General features: G+C 42.3%; 1 protein-coding gene across 1 annotated transcript in view; it reads left to right on the forward strand.

Annotated features, from left to right (window-relative positions):
* Window positions 1-18,769, forward strand: part of itga1 (integrin, alpha 1) — a 181,416-nt gene that overhangs the window by 144,076 nt on the left and 18,571 nt on the right. The window contains exons 18-26 of the mRNA XM_080185552.1: window positions 528-664; window positions 2,170-2,280; window positions 5,578-5,663; window positions 6,138-6,273; window positions 9,851-9,931; window positions 11,754-11,830; window positions 12,168-12,257; window positions 14,445-14,547; window positions 17,053-17,166. Coding sequence (XP_080041678.1) covers window positions 528-664; window positions 2,170-2,280; window positions 5,578-5,663; window positions 6,138-6,273; window positions 9,851-9,931; window positions 11,754-11,830; window positions 12,168-12,257; window positions 14,445-14,547; window positions 17,053-17,166 — 935 coding nt within the window. The remainder of the gene's footprint in view (window positions 1-527; window positions 665-2,169; window positions 2,281-5,577; window positions 5,664-6,137; window positions 6,274-9,850; window positions 9,932-11,753; window positions 11,831-12,167; window positions 12,258-14,444; window positions 14,548-17,052; window positions 17,167-18,769) is intronic.

Genomic DNA, 18,769 nt, shown 5'->3' on the forward strand with positions numbered 1-18,769 from the left:
CAGGGGCAACCCTACCTGGGTGGATTTTGAGTCCATTCCTGGAACTCGCTCCCTAACTGCACTGTGGGTACACCTTAGGGACCACAGAGTTACGAGAAAGCAGCTCACCACCACCTTCTCATATGGATTACAGATGGGCAATAAATGCTGGCCCAGCCAATGACACCCACTTCCTATGAATGAACAAACGAAAAATGACAGCCACTGCTGGAACTGCAACCAGGTAGCAGCAGCAAGGTGGAGCAAGGTCTGGTCTGGAGTGAATTGGGTTGGTCTCACTGATGCCAGGCAGGCAGGATCCGATGAGGAAGTTCATTGATGAGGAAGAGGAGGACATTTCACTGGGGATACAGGGTGCCCCAATCAGAAGAAATCCCCCTCAGTTTTTGTGGCATGATAATTTCTCAAACTAAATTGATAAGCGTAATCACAATTGCTAATGAGAAGTCAACAGAGACTTTGCATCAACTATGAACCTAATTTCAGTGTCTGATCGTAAATACATTTAATATTGTTTTCCATTCCAGTTCTTGAATACAGTGTAACAATAGACTCTGCACGTCGTGTCTCCAGGGGGCTCTTTAATGAAACACATGACAAAAATATCCAAGGAAATATCACCGTAAACTTGCATAGCTGCGTTGGACATGTCTTCTACATGTTGGCAAGTAAATCATACTTTGCTTTTACAGATCCGGTAAGCCTACCTGACAAGAAACTGGTCCTGAGTTCAATGCTGAGCAAGTATCACCAGCAAGATCTTAGATTCAAGTTCAATAGCCCTTGCTATAATGAATTAATAGGTTTCAAGTGAGGTTGAGTTGAACTATTGTTATTGGGCTTAATGTTTCCAGGCAGTCAACGGCAAAACTCTGATAACTGTCTTGTCCTTCATCACTGAAAAAGATGAAAACACTTGATAGATCTAATAATATCTTTGGAAAGAGAAACAGAGTTAACGGGATGCAGTTCCCTGGTTGCATGATCACCGAGTTGGAGATGAAGATCCAGAATAATAAGGTGGAGCAGCATTAGGTTGGCTCTCTGACTCATTCCCATGGGTAGCCAGTTAGTACAATGAAGGCCCCATTTAAGGACGTACAGCTTTGTAATGAAATTTCAGTGGACAATGGACAACCTGTGTCCTGGGAGCAGGTAGGTCATCTGTCCCCTGTATTCATTAAACCCAGATGCCTTGGAGCTGGGTCAAGGTGGGGTCTGAAAGTTTCTAAAACTTTTACATTTCAGTCTATCCAAACCCTGGGGGTTACAATTTGTCTCCAATGTTTCAGATCACTGACCTTTCATCAGAATCATCCTTCATCAGACATTAATTTGTGTCTGTTTTGTTACTATGTTTCTGGTTATTCTTTTTGTACACAACCATTCTGCTTAACTCTCTCTTGTTTTAAAAAAATCATTCATGGGATGTGGGCATCACTGGCTGGGCCAGCATTTATTGCCCATCTCTGAGGGCATTTAAGAGTCAACTACATTGCTGTGGGTCTGGAGTCACATTTAGGCCAGACTGGGTAAGAACGACAGATTTTCTCCCCTAAACGACATCAGTGAACCAGATGGGGTTTTTACAACAATTGACAATGGTTTCATGGTAATCATTAGATTTTAATTTCAGAGTTTTATTGAATTCAAATTTCACCATCTGCCGTGGTTCAAACCCAGGTCTCTGGATTTCTAGTCCAGTGATAATGCCACTTTGTCACCACCACCCCTTTTGTGGCAGACTAATGTACATGACTGCTGCTGCTTTATCGTTACATTGTGACTCCCCTTTGTATGTTACTGATCTCAATGTGCAGCTACTCGTTCTCTGTGGGGTTGCATGGTGGCTCAGTGGTTAGCACTGCTGCCTCTCAGCACCAGGGACCCAGGTTCGATTCCTATCTTGGGTCATTGTGTGGAGTTTGCACGTTCTCCCCATGTCTGACAGGTTTCTTCCAGGTGCTCCGCTTCCTTCCCACAGTCCAAAGATGTGCAGGTTCGGTGGATTGGCCATGCTAAATTCTCCCTCAGTGTATCTGAATAGGCACAGGAGTGTGGCGACTAATGGATTTTCACAGTAACTTCATTGCAGTGTTAATGTAAGCCTGCTTGTGACTAGTAAATACACTTTAATGTGATTATAATTTCTCTCTGTTTTCATTTCAGGATGCTCCCGATTTTTTAAACCCTGTAGAGATTCTGGTGAAATTTGCACAATCAAATCCAGAGAAAGGACCTGTTCTAGATGCCAGCTTACCAAGTGAAAAGAAAGCTTGGGTAATACAATATTCTACAATTTATCTAATCCAGTTGTGTTTTTTGTTTGGAAAGTTGCCAGAATGTATTAATCAAAAGTACTTTTTCAACAAATGGTGAACTCTAATATTCCACCTGTAGTGCTGAAAATGACCAATTTGTAGGTAACAAAACAAAATGGGTCATAGAACCACCTTCTTCATGTTGCTCTAGGATCTCCCAGCTTCTTCCCTGTGTCTTCTCATGTCAGAAGAATTATTTCTGGCCTTCCAACCAAAACTACTCCCCCCACAAAGGATGACAATATGGTATCCACTTCCAGCGGTTTTAGCTCAGCTTTGTACAGCCACCAACCCCCACGTGCCACCTGACGAAGGAACAGTTGGTGGCATTTGCTACCAAATAAACCTGTTGAACTTTAATCTGGTGTTGTGAGACTTCTTACTGTGTTTACGCCAGGGAGGATCTACAGGGCTCAGTGCTAGGCCTCCACTTCTTTTGGTACAATTAATAAATTTAACTTAAATGAGCAGTGCATGATCAACAAAATTGTGAATGACAAAAACGTTGACCACATGGTTAATAGTGAGGAGGGAAGATGTAGATTACCAGGAAGATAGCAATCGATTGGTCAAGAAAGAAGTGGAAAATGGAATTCAACCCAGAAAAGTGTAATGTGATGCATTTGGGGAGGCCAAAGAAGGCAGAGGATTACACAATAATTGGGATGATACTGAAAGATGTAGAGGAAGTGAGGGATCTTGGAATGCATATCCATAGATCCTGAAGATAGCAAGGCAAGCAGATAAGGTGGGTATAAAAACAAAAGGAGCCCTTTCATTTATTAGTAGAATATAAGAGCAGGGAAGCTATGTTGGAGCTGTATAGATCTCTAGTTAGGCCGCAACTTGAGTATTGGTCATTTCTTTACATAAAAGATGTAATTGCACCAGAGAGAGTAGGGTAAAATTTATGAAGATTTTGCTTGGATTGAAAAATTACAACTCTAAGGAAAGATTGTTTAGGCTGGAATTGTTCTCCTTGGAATAGAAGAGGCTGAGGGGAGATTTAGATAGAGGTGCACAAGATTATGAGGGTCTTGGATATAGTGGGTGGGAAAGACCTACTTCCCTTAGCAGAGAGGTCAGTGACAAGGGGCATAGATTTTAAATGATTGGTAGAAGGATTAAAGAGGAGATGAGGAAAAACAATTTCACCCAGAGGGTGGTACATATCTGAAATTCATTGTGTGAAAGGCCAGTGAAAGCAGAAACCCTCAATCCAATTATAAGGTGTTTGGAAAGGCACGTCTAACCTCCAGGGCTGCAACCCAAATGCTCAAAAATGGGATTAGGCTGGGTAGCTCGTTCCTTGCTTGGCACAGGCACAGTGGACATTGTGGCATTTTCCTACATCATAAATATGATCACATTTTCTACATTTCTTAAATATCTGAAAACAAGGAAAGTGTATGGATACAGGGAGAGAATGCGGGAGAGACAACATGTGAATTGTTTCTTAAGGGAAACGGCTGAATGGCGGGGCATCACTGGCTAGGCCAACATTTATTACCCACTCCAATTGCCCTTCAGAAGATGGTAGTGAGCTGCCTTCTAGAAATGAGAGAGCTGTACTGATTTCCTTTTGTGGTATGTATTTCCTGGTCATTATTGGTCTATTTTGCTATGGGCTTAATGTTTCTGGTTAGTGATGAACCCATGAGACATTATACTGTCAGTAACTGGCTCCACATCTGGCATGTTTACATTTATATTTAAAGTACTGCTTTGCTGTACCAAATCTAAACAACTTCTCACACTCAAAACAAGAGCATTTTCCTCACTAAACATATTATAGAATCATAGAAAAACTACAGCACAAACAGGCCCTTCGGCCCACAAGTTGCACCAATCATATCTCAACCTACTAGGCTTACCTATAACCTTCAATCCTATTAAGTCCCATGTACTCATCCAGAAGTCTCTTAAAAGACCCTATCGAATTTGCCTCCATCACCACCGACAGCAGCCGATTCCAATCACCCACCAGCCTCTGAGTGAAAAACTTACCCCTGACATCTCCTCTGTGCCTACTCACCAGCACCTTAAACCTGTGTCTTCTTGTGGCAGTCATTTCAGCCCTGGGAAAAAGCATCTGAGAATCCACCCAATCAATACCTCTCAACATCTTATACACCTCTATTAGGTCCCCTCTCATCCTTCGTCTCTCCAAGGAGAAAAGACCGAGCTCTCTCAACCTATCCTCATAAGGCATCCCACCCAATCCAGGTAACATTCTTATAAATCTCCTCTGCACCCTTTCTATGGCTTCCACATCCTTCCTGTAATGAGACGACCAGAACTGAGCACAGTACTGCAAATGAGGTCTGACCAGGGTCTTATAAAGCTGCAGCATTACCTCCCGACTCCTAAACTCAGTCCCTCGATTGATGAAGGCCTGTACACCATACGCCTTCTTAACCACATCCTCTACCTGCGAAGCTGATTTGAGAGTCCTATGAACCCGGACCCCAAGATCCTTCAGATCTTCCACACTGCTAAGAGTCTTACCTTAATATTATATTCCTTCATCCCAATGGACCTGCCAAAATGTACCAGTACACATTTATCTGGGTTGAAGTCCATCTGCCACTTCTCCACTCAGTCTTGCACCCTATTATGTCACGCTGCAACTTCTGACATCTCTCCAAATTATCCACAACACCTCCAACCTTCGTGTCATCGGCAAACTTACCAACCCATCCCTCCACTTGCTCATCCAGGTCATTTATAAAAATCACAAAGAGCAAGAACAGATCCCTGGGGCACTCCACTGGTGACCGGCCTCCATGCAGAAAAAGACCCATCTACAACCACTCTGTGCCTTCTGTGGACCAGTCAGTTCTGGATCCACAAAGCAATGTCCCCTTGGATCCCATGCCCCCTCACTTTCTCAATAAGCCTTGCATGGGGGATCTTATCGAACACCTTGCTGAAGTCCGTATAAACCACACCCACTGCTTTTCCTTCGTCAATGTGTTTAGTCACATTTTCAAAAAACTCAACCAGGCTCATAAGGCATGATCTGCCTTTAACAAAGCTGTGCTGACTACTTTTGATCGTACTATACTTCTCTAAATGTTCATAAATCCTGTCTCTCAGGATCTTTACCATCAACTTACCAACCACTGAGGTTAGACTCACCGGTCGATAATTACCTGGGCTTTCTCTATTCCCTTTCTTGAATATAGATATTTCTAATCAGTGTGGCTTATTCCTTTAATATATTCTCTAACACTCTTTAAACATGCTCCAACAGGTATTTTTCACAAAGGATTGTGGAGAAGATGGGGAGTGCATCAATGACTTGATGCTTTTTGCCCAGGTGGATGTGAAGGGTGACAGGTAATATGGGTTAAAATATAAAATAGTTACATCAATGTCTATTGGCTTGATCGCTGGCCAACCCTGCGACCCCCACATCGCCAGCTCTCTCACTCCCATGCCCCGATCTCCCACCCCACCACCCAATTTCCAGCCCCCTTCACCAGCAGTTCTGAGCACCCCCCCCCACCCTGCAGTGCCAACCATCCACCACCCCCCCACCCCGCAGTCTCAACCGCACGCCTCCCAACTTTGCAGCCCTGACACCCCCAGCAGGCTGCCCCCCTGCACCCGATGGTTAGCCCCAGTTGTTGGCCTTCCTCCCTTCCCCCACCAATCTCCCCCATCAGGCTCCACGCCTATAAGCACCTACCCCCCTCAAGGCCCTGCTTCCATTCGGCCCCACCCCTTCGGCACTACCTGAAGCCTGGTGGAGAATTGCCCCCAGTATTTTTTCACCATCTTAAAATGACAAATATTGTTCTTAAATTACAGCACAAATCCACACATCGTCCAATCCAATCAGAAAAAATTCAGTCTGGCGATTACATTAATAAACAAAAAGGAAAATGCCTACAACTCAAGAATAACTGTGAACTTTTCTAAAAACATCTATTTCACTGGAGTTGAGGTGAGTATTGTGATATTGTCTGCATGCAAAAACAGACAATGACATGGACCTTTAAGAAGCTGCATAGTGACATCAACGTTACATCAGTATGTAAGGCTGGTGGATACAAGGTACAGCCTCCATGTTAGATGTCCATTCTTGCCTGTGATCTCCATTGCAAATGTTCACGACTGTCTGTGACTCTGTATTAGCAAAATGTTGTGTATTCCTCATGAGTCAGGCATATGGGCAAACAATCGACCTCTGTGACTGTTGAGACCCATGCTAGATCAAGGCCTGTGCGGAGCTGTATATAGCTGTTGTTAGTAATAACCTTCACGTAATTGTGTCCAGCCAGAATCCTCATCATTCTCAATATCTTGCTTAGCATAGATAGCAGAGAAATAGATCCTTTAAGGTTTAAATCAAGGCCTTCAACATATATTGTGGCAGAAGACTGCAAGAGACCATGGCAGTAAAGGAACACCAGTCAGGCTAGTTAGTTTTATGTCTGTACCAATGTTTATAGATGTCCTAGATGTTTTCTTTCTTCTACATGGACCATATAGATCCAAGACCTGTAAGAAAAAAAATCTTATTTGCCAATTTTGTTTAGCTCAATAAGTTCTCTGACCGCTGGCAAGAACAGCTGCTAGGATGTATTAGAATATTGGCTGCATGATTCCGCTTAAAATATTACTTAAGCTGCAGAACACTGTTTTGCAGTTGACTCCGTACCTAAGTGAGGGTGAGGCATGTGGCAATAAAAGAATATGGATAGTGAGGTATTGACCTTCAACCTGATGAAGGCATCAATTTGTTTTCAATCCAAAGAAAGTAAACAGCCCTTCATTTATGTACTGCCTTTTACAACCTCCAGATGTCTCAAAGCGCTTTTACAGCCAGTGAAGCCCTTTCTGAAGTGTTGTCACTTATGCAATGTAGAAATTGTGGGGATAGTTCCTTTGACACACTCAAAGGTTTAGAGTTGTAAGGCCCTCCTCTCGGTCCAACATGCTTCTTTAGATACCCTATCCTGCAAGCAAGAGGTAATGTGGATCAGAAGTGAACACAGTGACACCCAAATGGCCATCCTGCACCCATCTCAAGTTCACAGACAAATAAACATATCTAATGTACCTGGTTTTTCAGGAAAGGATTTTTTTTTGTAATTGCACCAAGGCACTTTCAGTGATATGTTGCAACTTGATCTTGTGAAATACTGCAGAATGGGCATTCAAGGCAAACATTAGAAGAGCTATAATGTAGGTAAAGTGCTTTACCTCAGGGAAAAGAAACAGCATATGTCAAGTATCAAATAAAAACAGGAAGTCCTCTGCAGGTCTGGCAGCATCTGTGGTAAACAAAACACATTTAATGTTTTGAGTCAAATACATCTCTTCAGAAATGCCAGTGAGCCTTACTCAACTAAAAGCATTACCTCTAATTTTCTCTCTTCACAGATGCTGCTAGACCTGTTGAGGATTTCCAGTACTTAGTTTTGTTTTCAAATTTCAGATTTTCAGCATTCACAGTATCTTACTTTAATTTTGTGATAAGTATACTTAACCCATCTATTTTGTGTAAGATACCAGTAGGTTATCTTATCCTGGCTGCTTTATTGATGTCAATAAACTCCTTCCAAATTTGGCAGTGCCCGTGGGTAGTTCAGGTCACATTAATGCATAATGTTTTCACCTACCAGACGTGCCTTCTCTGTGTACAGGGCACTGTTGAGTGCCAAATAGGGCAATTCTTATTCCCTCACTTCATAACAATGTCTGAGATGTAGTAATTGTAAGCCTCTATCCCTAACCCTCCGTGCCACTGCTTGATAATAGCAATGTAGAGAAGTGATCTAAATTTGTTTGTCGGCCAAAATGGAGTATTTTCTTCAATGACTACTTCAGTGCTGGTAATCCATCCTCTGAAATTGTGGATTTTTTTTGATTAACAAATTGTGTAGCAAGAATTGACTGTGATTGAGGGCAAACCCTAGAGCAATTGTAGGGGTCTGCCATACACTACTTACAAAAATAAAGAATCTCATCCCAAGAAATCTAAAAAGGCTAGATTGCTCTTGAGAGTCTTTGTTATGTTATTCATGCTGTAAAGTGTCTCAAGCTGTTTAGCAATGCCACCTTGCATTAGCACTCCAACAATCCATTTCTCTTTCATCTCAGTCTTCACATTTTACAGTACTTGCAATGACAGTGAATAGTAATGAGCCTTAAATTTAAATTATTGAACCTGTAATGTCCTGATGTTCAGATCCATACTGACAGTAAGCAGAGTCAACTGTTCCTGTTCCACAATTGCAAAAATCTAAATGACAGATTAGTTTTCAATTATACATGGGTGATCATGAATAATTTGTAGAACCTATCCTGATATAATTGGATGATGAATTTTAAATACATTTTCTTTCAAACAGCTATTGAATATGTACACTGAAATAATCACTTTCATGGCCAATAACAATTTTTATTTATCAGTCCTGTACATCAGACCACCTCAGATGAAAATTGTTCCTAAGTATTTTCTTACAACTCAGTTGGATTGTCTGAGAAATGTACTATTTATTTATTTCATTTATTTGCTTACTTATTAGTCACAAGTAGGCTTACATTAACACTCCAATAAAGTTACTGTGAAAATCCCCTATTCGCCACACTCCAGTGCCTATTTGGATACACTGGGGGAGAACTTAGTGTGGCTAATGCACCTGACCAGCACGTCTTTTGGACTAAGGGAGGAAACTGGAGCACCCAAAGGAAACCCACACAGACATGAGGGGAACATGCGGACTCCGCACAGACAGTGACCCAAGCAGGGCTCTATCCTGAGCCCTGGTGCTGTGAGGCAGCAGGGCTAACCACTGTGCAGAGGCAAGGTAGTAACCCAGAGGAAGGAAAGGAAGTTGGGATTATAAGTATTTGCTGATGCTGTTTCATTTACAACATACCATGACTTCCATGTGAGTCTTTGTCTTTGTCATCTGTGAAAGGCAACTTCACCAGTGCACAAATACCAGAGACATAGACAGAACCCCAGTAACAAGTAGACAGGCAACCTTCCTGACTGAGGAATAGTCCATAAGACTGAATCATTTAAGTTTTTTTTATTCATTCGTGGGATATGGGTGTCACTGGCTGACCAGCATTTATTGCCCATCCCTCATTGCCCTTGTTCAGAGGGCAATTGAGAGTCAAGCACATTGCTGTGGCTCTGGAGTCACATGCAGGCCAGACCAGAAAAGGATAGTAGATTTCTTCCCCTAAAGGACATTAGTGAACCAGATCAGTTTTTCTGACAAACAGCAAAGTTATGGTCATCCAGATATTTTTTATTAAATTCAAATTCCACCATGGTAGGATTCGAATCCAGATCCCCAGAATATTAGTTGAGTTCCTGGATTAATAGTCTAACAATAATGCCACTAGGCCATTGTCTCCCCTAGTGAAAAACAAAAGCAATACTGAAGGAGAAAGTGGGGGACAAATTTGTAATCAGAAATCAATAATTATCATCTTATAAAATATAATACCATTGCTCTGTTAAAACAATTAACTAACATGCTTTATTATTCTTATTGAAGCAAAATGATGATTGCATGGCGCCAGGATCAAACAATGTTACATGTAAAGTTGGATACCCCTTCCTTAAACCTGGAGCAGAGGTAGGAATTGTTCTGTTTGGAAATCTAGACAGCAGTGTATTACTTTCAAAAACAGAACAACAATTTGAATTCTAACTCGTATCAGTTTTAAGGAATCACTAGGACCTTTTTTTAATGTTTTCTGTTAACAAGCACCTGGTTCATTGCAGTTTTCCAACATTCCACTATATTTTTAGATGTTATTTTGTATATTACCACAAATTGTGTATTGAAACTCTTATGGATTTGTTTTGGTTGAAGAAGATTTTGGAAAATTTGACAGTGCTTATGTTGATCTTCTGTGAATCTACAGGTTAAGTTGTTATATTGTGAAATAATGTTGTTTCTGCTTATCAGTGTTCATTTTGTATGTAGAGTGTGTTCTTTACCAACAGTGGCATGTCCTGATCTGCAGTCTTCATGCAGCATAATATAATTCTTTTTTCATCTGGATGCAGTGCAGCAGCAATCCATCATTGTAGATAGTTTTGCCAAGAATAAAGATTTGAAATACTTAGAATATTTATACTGGCATTTCATACTGCCCTGAATTCTGACTTTCCACAGGCAAATGTATTATTTGTTTAACTTAGTTTATGGTTAGCCATGCCTACCTTACCTTGAAAATGTCTATTAATAGTTCATATTTGTCTGATGCAAAGGACTTCAAGTTAAAATGAGAACATTTGGAGTAAGAAGGGAAATCAGCTGGAACTGTTTGTAAGCACAAAACAGAGTTAAATTATTGGGGACTGTTAACCAAAACGGCATGGTGGTACAGTGGTTAGCACTGCTATCTCTATGCTAGGGATCTGGGATTGATTCTCAGCTTGGGTCACTGGAGCGTGGCGACATGGGGATTTTCACAATAGCTTCATTGCAGCATTAGTGTAAGCCTACTTGTGACTCTAATAAATAAACTTAAAAATAAAGTGAATTTGGATTGGGTAGTGAATTAATTTTTTAAAAATTAACATCCGTACCCAAATCCAACTCCAAACCAGTGACTTCTGGCTTTAATGGAGATAGGTTAACAACTCACTCCAAGGAGTTGGGTTGACACTTTAAATATTGATTGTGATGCTCTCCCTGAGCTTTCCAATGAGGCTTCTGAACTCTACCATCACCCAGGCCTCCAATCCCACCATGCCCAGGCCTTCAATGTACCTCCATTCTCCAATCCTCTGATGTCTTTTCCATGGCACCAATCATCTCCTCAGGCCACTGATCCCTCACTAAACTGCCTCCGCTGCGGCCTCAGACCACCAGCCACTCATCTCCGATCCTCATCCCACCCATCACACCAAGACTTCCGAAACCCTTCTGATCTCAAGTAAGACTTCTGATGCTGCACATAAACCTATGAACACTATCCCCTTACTCCACCCAAGTCTCCAATTTCTCTTAACTGTGCCTCCCTCACCCCACCCAATCTCCAATCTCCAAACCCTTTCTCAAGCCTCTACGTTACCCCAATACCACGACCCTGGCATTGATATTCCGCATCCCACTATCACCTAAGATCCACCTCACTGCCCCTGATCAACAATTGCACTCCTTCCAAGATTGACCTCTGAGTTCCCCACCCCTTACCAAACTATCCTGCTGTTGACAGATGAAGTAAATCGAAATCCAGCCATAAAGTTAAAGATCAGAAGCAAAGAGCAAAAAGCTGGTTCAATCAAATTAATACATGCTTTTGAAGAGAAGCGATTGAGAGGTGATAGATGGGATTATGATCAAGCAAAATGCATATGCTGATTGGAATCAATGGCATTGCCTGTCTCATTTTTAGTATATTATCTTTCTGTTTTATTTATTTCCTCCTCTGTCATATTCTCAGGTTTCTTTTAAAATGAAGTTTGAATTCAATACCTCTCATCTCCTTGGTGAGGTTCACTTACACCTGGAGGCAACAAGGTATGGGAGAACACTTACTAATCGCGAGGTGAACAGGCTCAATTTAAAGTTGAATTATTGCAAAAGCTATTATGCAGTACAGAGGATAGATTACTGGGTAAAATAATGTTACTTTTGAAAACAGTGCATATTGGAACACAAATTCAAGTGCTCCTCGAAAAACCAAGATTGTATTTTAATTCAAAAATTTAAAATGTAGCGTTCCAGGAGAACTGTCTAGCCCTGGAGGAACTTACTTCTTGAGATAAGATTGGAATGATTACATGTCGGTTTGTTTTTAAGCTGAAAGTACAGAAGACAAGATTCTGTGACATGAATTCTATTTCTAATATTTCAGTGACAGCAATGAACAAAATGAAACTTTAAGTGACAATGCAGTCACCATCTCGTTTCCAGTGTTGTATGAAGCTGGCCTGCTCTTTTCAAGGTAACATTTACTTTTGGTTGAGAGACTAAGCTGTGGTTACCCCTCTCTCTGTCTCCTAGGACTTTGCAGTATGAGGCGCAAAAGAAAGTGAAAATAACGTGACGTATCAGAAACAACTGTCCCAAATTTGTCGCACTGCCTATTGGGTGAATACTGCTCCATACCAATGTTAGCAATACAGTGCCCTCCTGTATTGGTGGAACATCAACTAGGAATGAGGTTTTGTGTTTGATACTTGCCTTGTGCAGTGTAAGACAATTAAAACGTGTTTTAATCATCCTTTCTGAAATTTAACATTAAGTAAAACTATATGGGGGCAATTTTCCCTGCTCGAGCAGCACAGAGGGCCAAGAGACATCAGTGGAGGCTGTTTAGCGGGTTCCCCGCTGAGTGCCAAGGCCTCCGCACGTCTCTGACTCCAGGTTTTCTGTGCTGGAAATTGGCACAGAGCTGATTTAAATATTAAAATTCTCATTTGAATCCAATTAGCAGGCCCAGGATTGAATTCTCCAGGCCCGCTAACACCCCCCCACAGCCCTCCACCCCCGCCAGGAGTGGTTCACTCCAGCTGGGTTTACACTAACAGGGAACTGGCAGCCTGACCCTGCTGGAGTGAACTGAAGCCATACAGGCCCCCTCAGGACATCGGTGGTAAAGGAGAGGGTAACTCCTGGGCATTGCCAACTGAGCCCCCGAAACTGCACAAGGGACAAAGTGGCAATGCCCATGGGGCATCGGGCAGTTCCAAGGGAGCGGAGCCGGAGGGGTTGAGACCTATTGGGGGCAGGGTGTATGAGGGACCGATGGGGTGAGGGGGGGGGGATGGTTCCCACTGCCACTCTACATTCGGGACCTGTGGCAGAGGGAGGGATGGGGGATGATTGGGGCTGACCATTTGCCTGGGGAGAGGGGCTGGGGGGCTGGGGTAGTCGGTGCTGCTGGGAGGGTTGGGCCTGCCAGGCTGGGGACATTACTTGGGACTGCCAGGGGGCCAGGGCTGGCAGGAGGTGGGATCAGGAGTGCCAGGGAGATCGGGGCTGGCTGGGGGTGGTGGGACATCTGGGCTGGCACGGATAGGTCCGGCAGTCCAGCTGTGCTGGGCAGCAATCAGGCTGACCAGTGATCAGGAGGCTGGTGGTGTGGAGCCGATTTTGGTGCTGACAGATCGGCGCATGCACAGTGGCCCCCTCAGCACAATGCTGCAGGCCTGTCGAGCAGGGATAGGACCCACCCACTGATTTTCATTGTGAATTTCATTCAGGCACTCTGCAGATACTCTTGGGATGACTGTGGCCAGAAAGCCCCGCTCTCTAACAATGTATCTTACACAGGTTCTTTCCCCGTAACCTGTCACATTTCCCACGGCTGATCCATCTAATCGCCACATCTTGGGACATATAGGGACAGTTTAGCATGGTCAATCCACCTAACCGGCACATCTTTGGGCTGTGGGAGGAAATCAGGGCAGCCGGAGGAAACCCATGCAGACACAGGGAGAATGTGCAATCTAGGCAGCCCCTCTTGGCTGGAATTGAACCTAGGTCCCTGGAGCTGTGAGGCAGCAGTGCTAAAAACTGTGTCACCATGCCGCCCATGTCAAAGATACGTTACTCAGCACCTTCCAAACCTGCAACCTCTAACATCTAGGAAGACAAGGACAGCCAATGCATGGGAGCAACACCTAGAAGTTCCCCTCCAGGTCATGCACTATCCTGACTTGGAAATATATCACAAATAGTTCTTTCGCTGGGACTAGATTCTGGAACTCCCTCTCCAGCAGCACTGTGGGAGTCCTTACATAACATGGGCTGCAGTGGTTCAGGAAGGCAGCTCACCACCACCTTCTCAGGGGCAATAAAGGATGGGCAATAAATGCTGACTTAGCCAGTGACGAACAAATGAAAAAATCTGGTGGTACATTGAATTGATAGAATATGAATGATATCTACATTGTCACTATTGACAGTGTCTAAAGGGATTATGTTGAAAGTTATATCCAATACTTTGCAATCTGAAAATTGGTCTCGTCACTGCTGAAATTATTGAGTTGGTAACACATCTTAACAAGGCACAGTAAACATACCAGCCTTCATAATGTAAGAACTGTTTGCATTGATTTCACTCAGATCACTGACTGAAAGACAAACACTTTCTGTCACCCAAATGCATTTTTTCCCCTTGTTTTAGGACAATCAAGGTCGACCATTTTAAAATAGCAGCCAATGATACAATTCCTGATATTATTAAAAGCATAGAGGAAATTGGCGATGCAACAGACATCACTTATATGGTAAGCAAAAGCAATATTTTCATTGAACAAGTCAAGTGCTAATCAGTTACGAAATTGAGAACCTATTTGTTAACAAGTTATTATCAAACGTTTGTTAGTTCAAACTTCCATCTTTGTCCTGCCATTTCTTCAGCCATAGGAAGAGTAATACGCTGAACACTAAATATTAAAGGATAATGTGATAATGTTATGAAAACTTTTTTGCAGGAAATTATAGAAATGACAAGGATGCTGTTTGTGCCTATATTTTTGCCTGTGAAAACCCACCATAAAGAAATTACATGTCAGATTCTGCCCATGGGGTGGTATGGTGGTACAGTGGTTAGCACTGCAGCCTCACAATACCAAGGACCCAGGTTTGATTCCCAGCTTGGGTCACTGTCTGTGTGGAGTCTGCACATTCTCCCTGGCTCTGTAGGGGTTTCCTCCCACAGTCCAAGAGACATGCTGGCTACGCACATTGGCTGTGCTAAATTCTCTCTCAGTGTACCCAAACAGGTGCCGGATTGTGGCAGCTAGGGGATTTTCACAGTAATTTTGTTGCAGTGTTAATGTAAGCTTTCTTGTGACAACAATAAATAAAACTTTTCAAACTTTAAATAGAGGAAGATTGTTGCATGGATGTAGACAGATATTAGATGCTAAAAGATTTCAGATATGACCACTATTAATTTTTAAATGATTTGCATGAAGTAGCTCTTTTCCCGTATCCCATGTTGACTGACCCTGATCTTTGAGTTCTCTTCTCTGATACAATAAAGCTTTTGGATGTCCTTAGCTTACCTGTTGGAAAATGATAAAATATTTTGTGAATTTTGGTTTGTCTATTCAGTTGTGGAGAGCATTCTCTCTACTTTTTAGCCATCCTCAAATTTCTAGGCCATTTACGCCATGCTGCAGTCCTGCAAAGTTCCACAGTCACCATTCACCCTCTTGGATCTTCTGATTATTTGTCTATCAGTTTAAATGCTGGGCAAATTATATCTTCAAAATCACTCATGTGCTTCCAGAAGGCATCATTAGATCATTTGACTTTTCTAAGGCAAAGCTTTTCGAGTTACTGCATACTCTTGTGTAAAAGGAGGTGGGAAATAAAGGAAAATGGGACAGAGAGGCTTCCTGCTAAATCTCCGCCCCTAATGATCACTAGACAAATTTTATACAAAAAAAAGAAAGTGCTGGATAAACTCATTAGGTCTGGCAACATCGGTGGAGAGCGAAACAGAGTTAACATTTCGAGTCTGTATGACTCTTCTTCCGAGCTCTGTTTCACCTCTATTTCAGAGGCTTTCTAATGGGGTAACCACCACAACAAGCATTTCATTGTATGCCCATGAGCCTCTGTCTGTGGAATGTCCTATTGAGTCCTCTGAGCAGAAACCAGGTGCAATCTTGCGCAGTAGCTCCTGAGTTACCCTTGTCCTCTTCATCCTCCACAGGGAGTTTTGTTGGGTGTATAGAACATAGAACATAGAAAACTACAGCACAAACAGGTCCTTTGGCCCACAAGTTGCGCTGATCATCTCCCTACCTACTAGGCCTACCTATAACCCTCAATCCCATTAAATCCCATGTACTCATCCAGAAGTCTCTTAAAAGACCTTAACGAGTTCGCCTCTACCACCACCAATGGCGGCCGATTCCATTCAGTCACCACCCTCTGAGTGAAATTCCACTCACCCACCACCCTCTGGCTGGTTAACAGTTTCCATTGCCTTGACAGAATGACCATTGAGTGAAGTCCAGCACTTCGCATTTTTAATGTGTGCCTTTCAAGAATCCCTTTTATAAGTGGACTTTGTGCATCACCGCAGCCCACTCACCCCCCCCCCCGCCTCCTCCCTCCACCCTGAACCAAGTGTGAAATTCCGTGTGACATGTTAGGGCAGGTGTGTGGTGTAATTCACTTCTCGGAGCTTCTAGAAAAGGAGTTAACTTCCAACACCAGACATCAGGGGACTGGTAGTAACAATCTTTGGTCAGTGCCTTCTTTCATATGTTCTTAAAGAACAGGTGCTCATTAAACAGTTAAATATGTTTTTACTTAGCTTGTGAATTTTTATGTGGATCTCACTCAGTCACAATTTTCTGTTGTTGTGACACAACACCAGCCAAAATGGACCTCCCCTTTAAGAGTGCAGTCTGACTTTAAGTGGTACATTTGGAAATGGCTACATACCACAGTCAAATAAATTAGGCCAATCGGAGTTAATGTAGAAGCAAACAAGGGTAGCGGGTGAACATTTTTCTGATGCAGTTCTGCTGGGAGTTGAATGTATATAAATTGTGATGTTTTTGTAGCAATGTTGACATTTCACTAAAACTAGCAAGAGAAAAAATTTCACCCCCCCTGCCAGCAGGTTTCTACAATGATATTGTGCAATATCATGACTGCTGATATTGTAGCTCCGATCAGTTCTACCTAAGGCAAAGTAATATGTTGTCAGCATTAAAACAATCTTAATTAAAACATTCCTAAAATGTTCCCTTTTGTTTTACTTACAGATCCAAAATGATGGAGTCTTTCCAATTTCATATCTTACAATGACTGTAACATTCCCATACGTATCTCCTGCAAATAATACTCTTCTATATTTGACTGGAATGTCATTTTCTTCTGTAAGTTGCCATTTTACAGTCTGATTTGCTTTTTCAGTCAGTCCAGTGAATACAATGGATAAGGTGCCTGAATGCCATTGATTTTTCGTGCAAAAACTTAAAATGATGTTTGATTGGACTGTTATCAAAGAACATGAGGGATTATTCAGTGATCTGTGTTCCCAGCATGGAGCCTCACTTAGATCAGAGAATCTGCATAAAAATCTTGGAGCTCATCACTGTTCTGCATCACAGTACAAAGTCTTATCTCTGCACTCCCATCTGCAGATTCTTGATACTGGAATCTCTTTCCTGTCTGTTCTTTTCCTGATATTTCATTTTGTCATCATTAAAAACTGCCATAAATGTTAATACATGTCAGTTGCTGTCAATAAAACACAGAAACAATAATAATGAGAAAATAGATCAGTAAAACTGATTATAATCAAATAATCTTACCATGAGATGATAATGCAGAGAAGTGAATCTCAATATTGTCATTTGAAGAAATTGGAGCCAAAATTCTAATGCCCAGGCAACCCAGCAAAGTGCGCCACTCATTTGATTTTGATTTGACTTGATTTACTATTGTCACATCTACTAACATACAGTGAAAAGTATTGTTTCTTGTGTGCTATACAGACAAAACACATCATTCATAGAGAAGAAAATGAGAGACTGCAGAATGTAATATTACAGTCATAGCTAGAGTGTAGAGAACGATCAAGTTAATGCAAAGTAAGTCCATTCAAAAGTGTGACGGTAGCAGGGAAGAAGCTGTTCTTGAGTCAGTGGGTACGTGACCTCAGACTTTTGTATCTTTTTCCCAAAGGAAGAAGGTGGAAGGGAGCATGTCCGGAGTGTGTGCAGTCCTTAATTATGCTGGCTGCTTTGCCAAGGCAGAGTGTAGGCAGAGTCAATGGATGGGAAGCTGGTTTGCGTAATACATTGGGCTACATTCACAACCTTTTGTAATCCCCTTGCAGCCTTGGGCAGAGCAGAGCCATACCAAGCTGTGATTCAACCGGAAAGGATGCTTTCTATGGTGCATCTATAAAATGACCCTTAGGGTGGTTAGGAACCCCATTAGAAGGGAACCCACCAAAGGCATCACCAATGAAGCCTTCTACATTTCAAACACTACAAGGAGGGGACTATTTGTAAATGCCCTTATACTTGGGCAGATATTGCCTACAAATCATAAGCTTGGTAGGATAGCTCAGCAGTAATTGATTTCTATTACTAAAAAAAGTGCTACAGAGGCAAATTCTCCCCCTTCTTTAGCAGAAGTTCCTACTTTCGGGTTTCTGTATTTTCACATTCAAATCTTTGAGCTCTCAGTAGGTTCTAGTTAGCACAACTAGTGGTTGGCACCATAGCACATGGTTAGCAGTACTGCCTCACGCCTGGTCTCTATTTATAGAGATCAGTAGTGATTACCACCAGCTTCCCATTGCACCAGCGGGTTAATGAATAGCATGAGCCGGGTGAATCCAGCTAAAATGCAGTTTGCATATTTAAATGCAGATTTAAGCATGCTAATCTGATTACATCACCCTGTGGGATGGAGGCAGGGAAACTCCCAGAAGGGGTCCTCCCAGTGGCAATTTGTGTTTGGCCACTG

Source organism: Carcharhinus amblyrhynchos, chromosome 1 (genome assembly GCF_965287045.1).
Source record: "Carcharhinus amblyrhynchos chromosome 1, sCarAmb.v2.hapA, whole genome shotgun sequence".
NCBI classification, from domain to species: domain Eukaryota; kingdom Metazoa; phylum Chordata; class Chondrichthyes; order Carcharhiniformes; family Carcharhinidae; genus Carcharhinus; species Carcharhinus amblyrhynchos.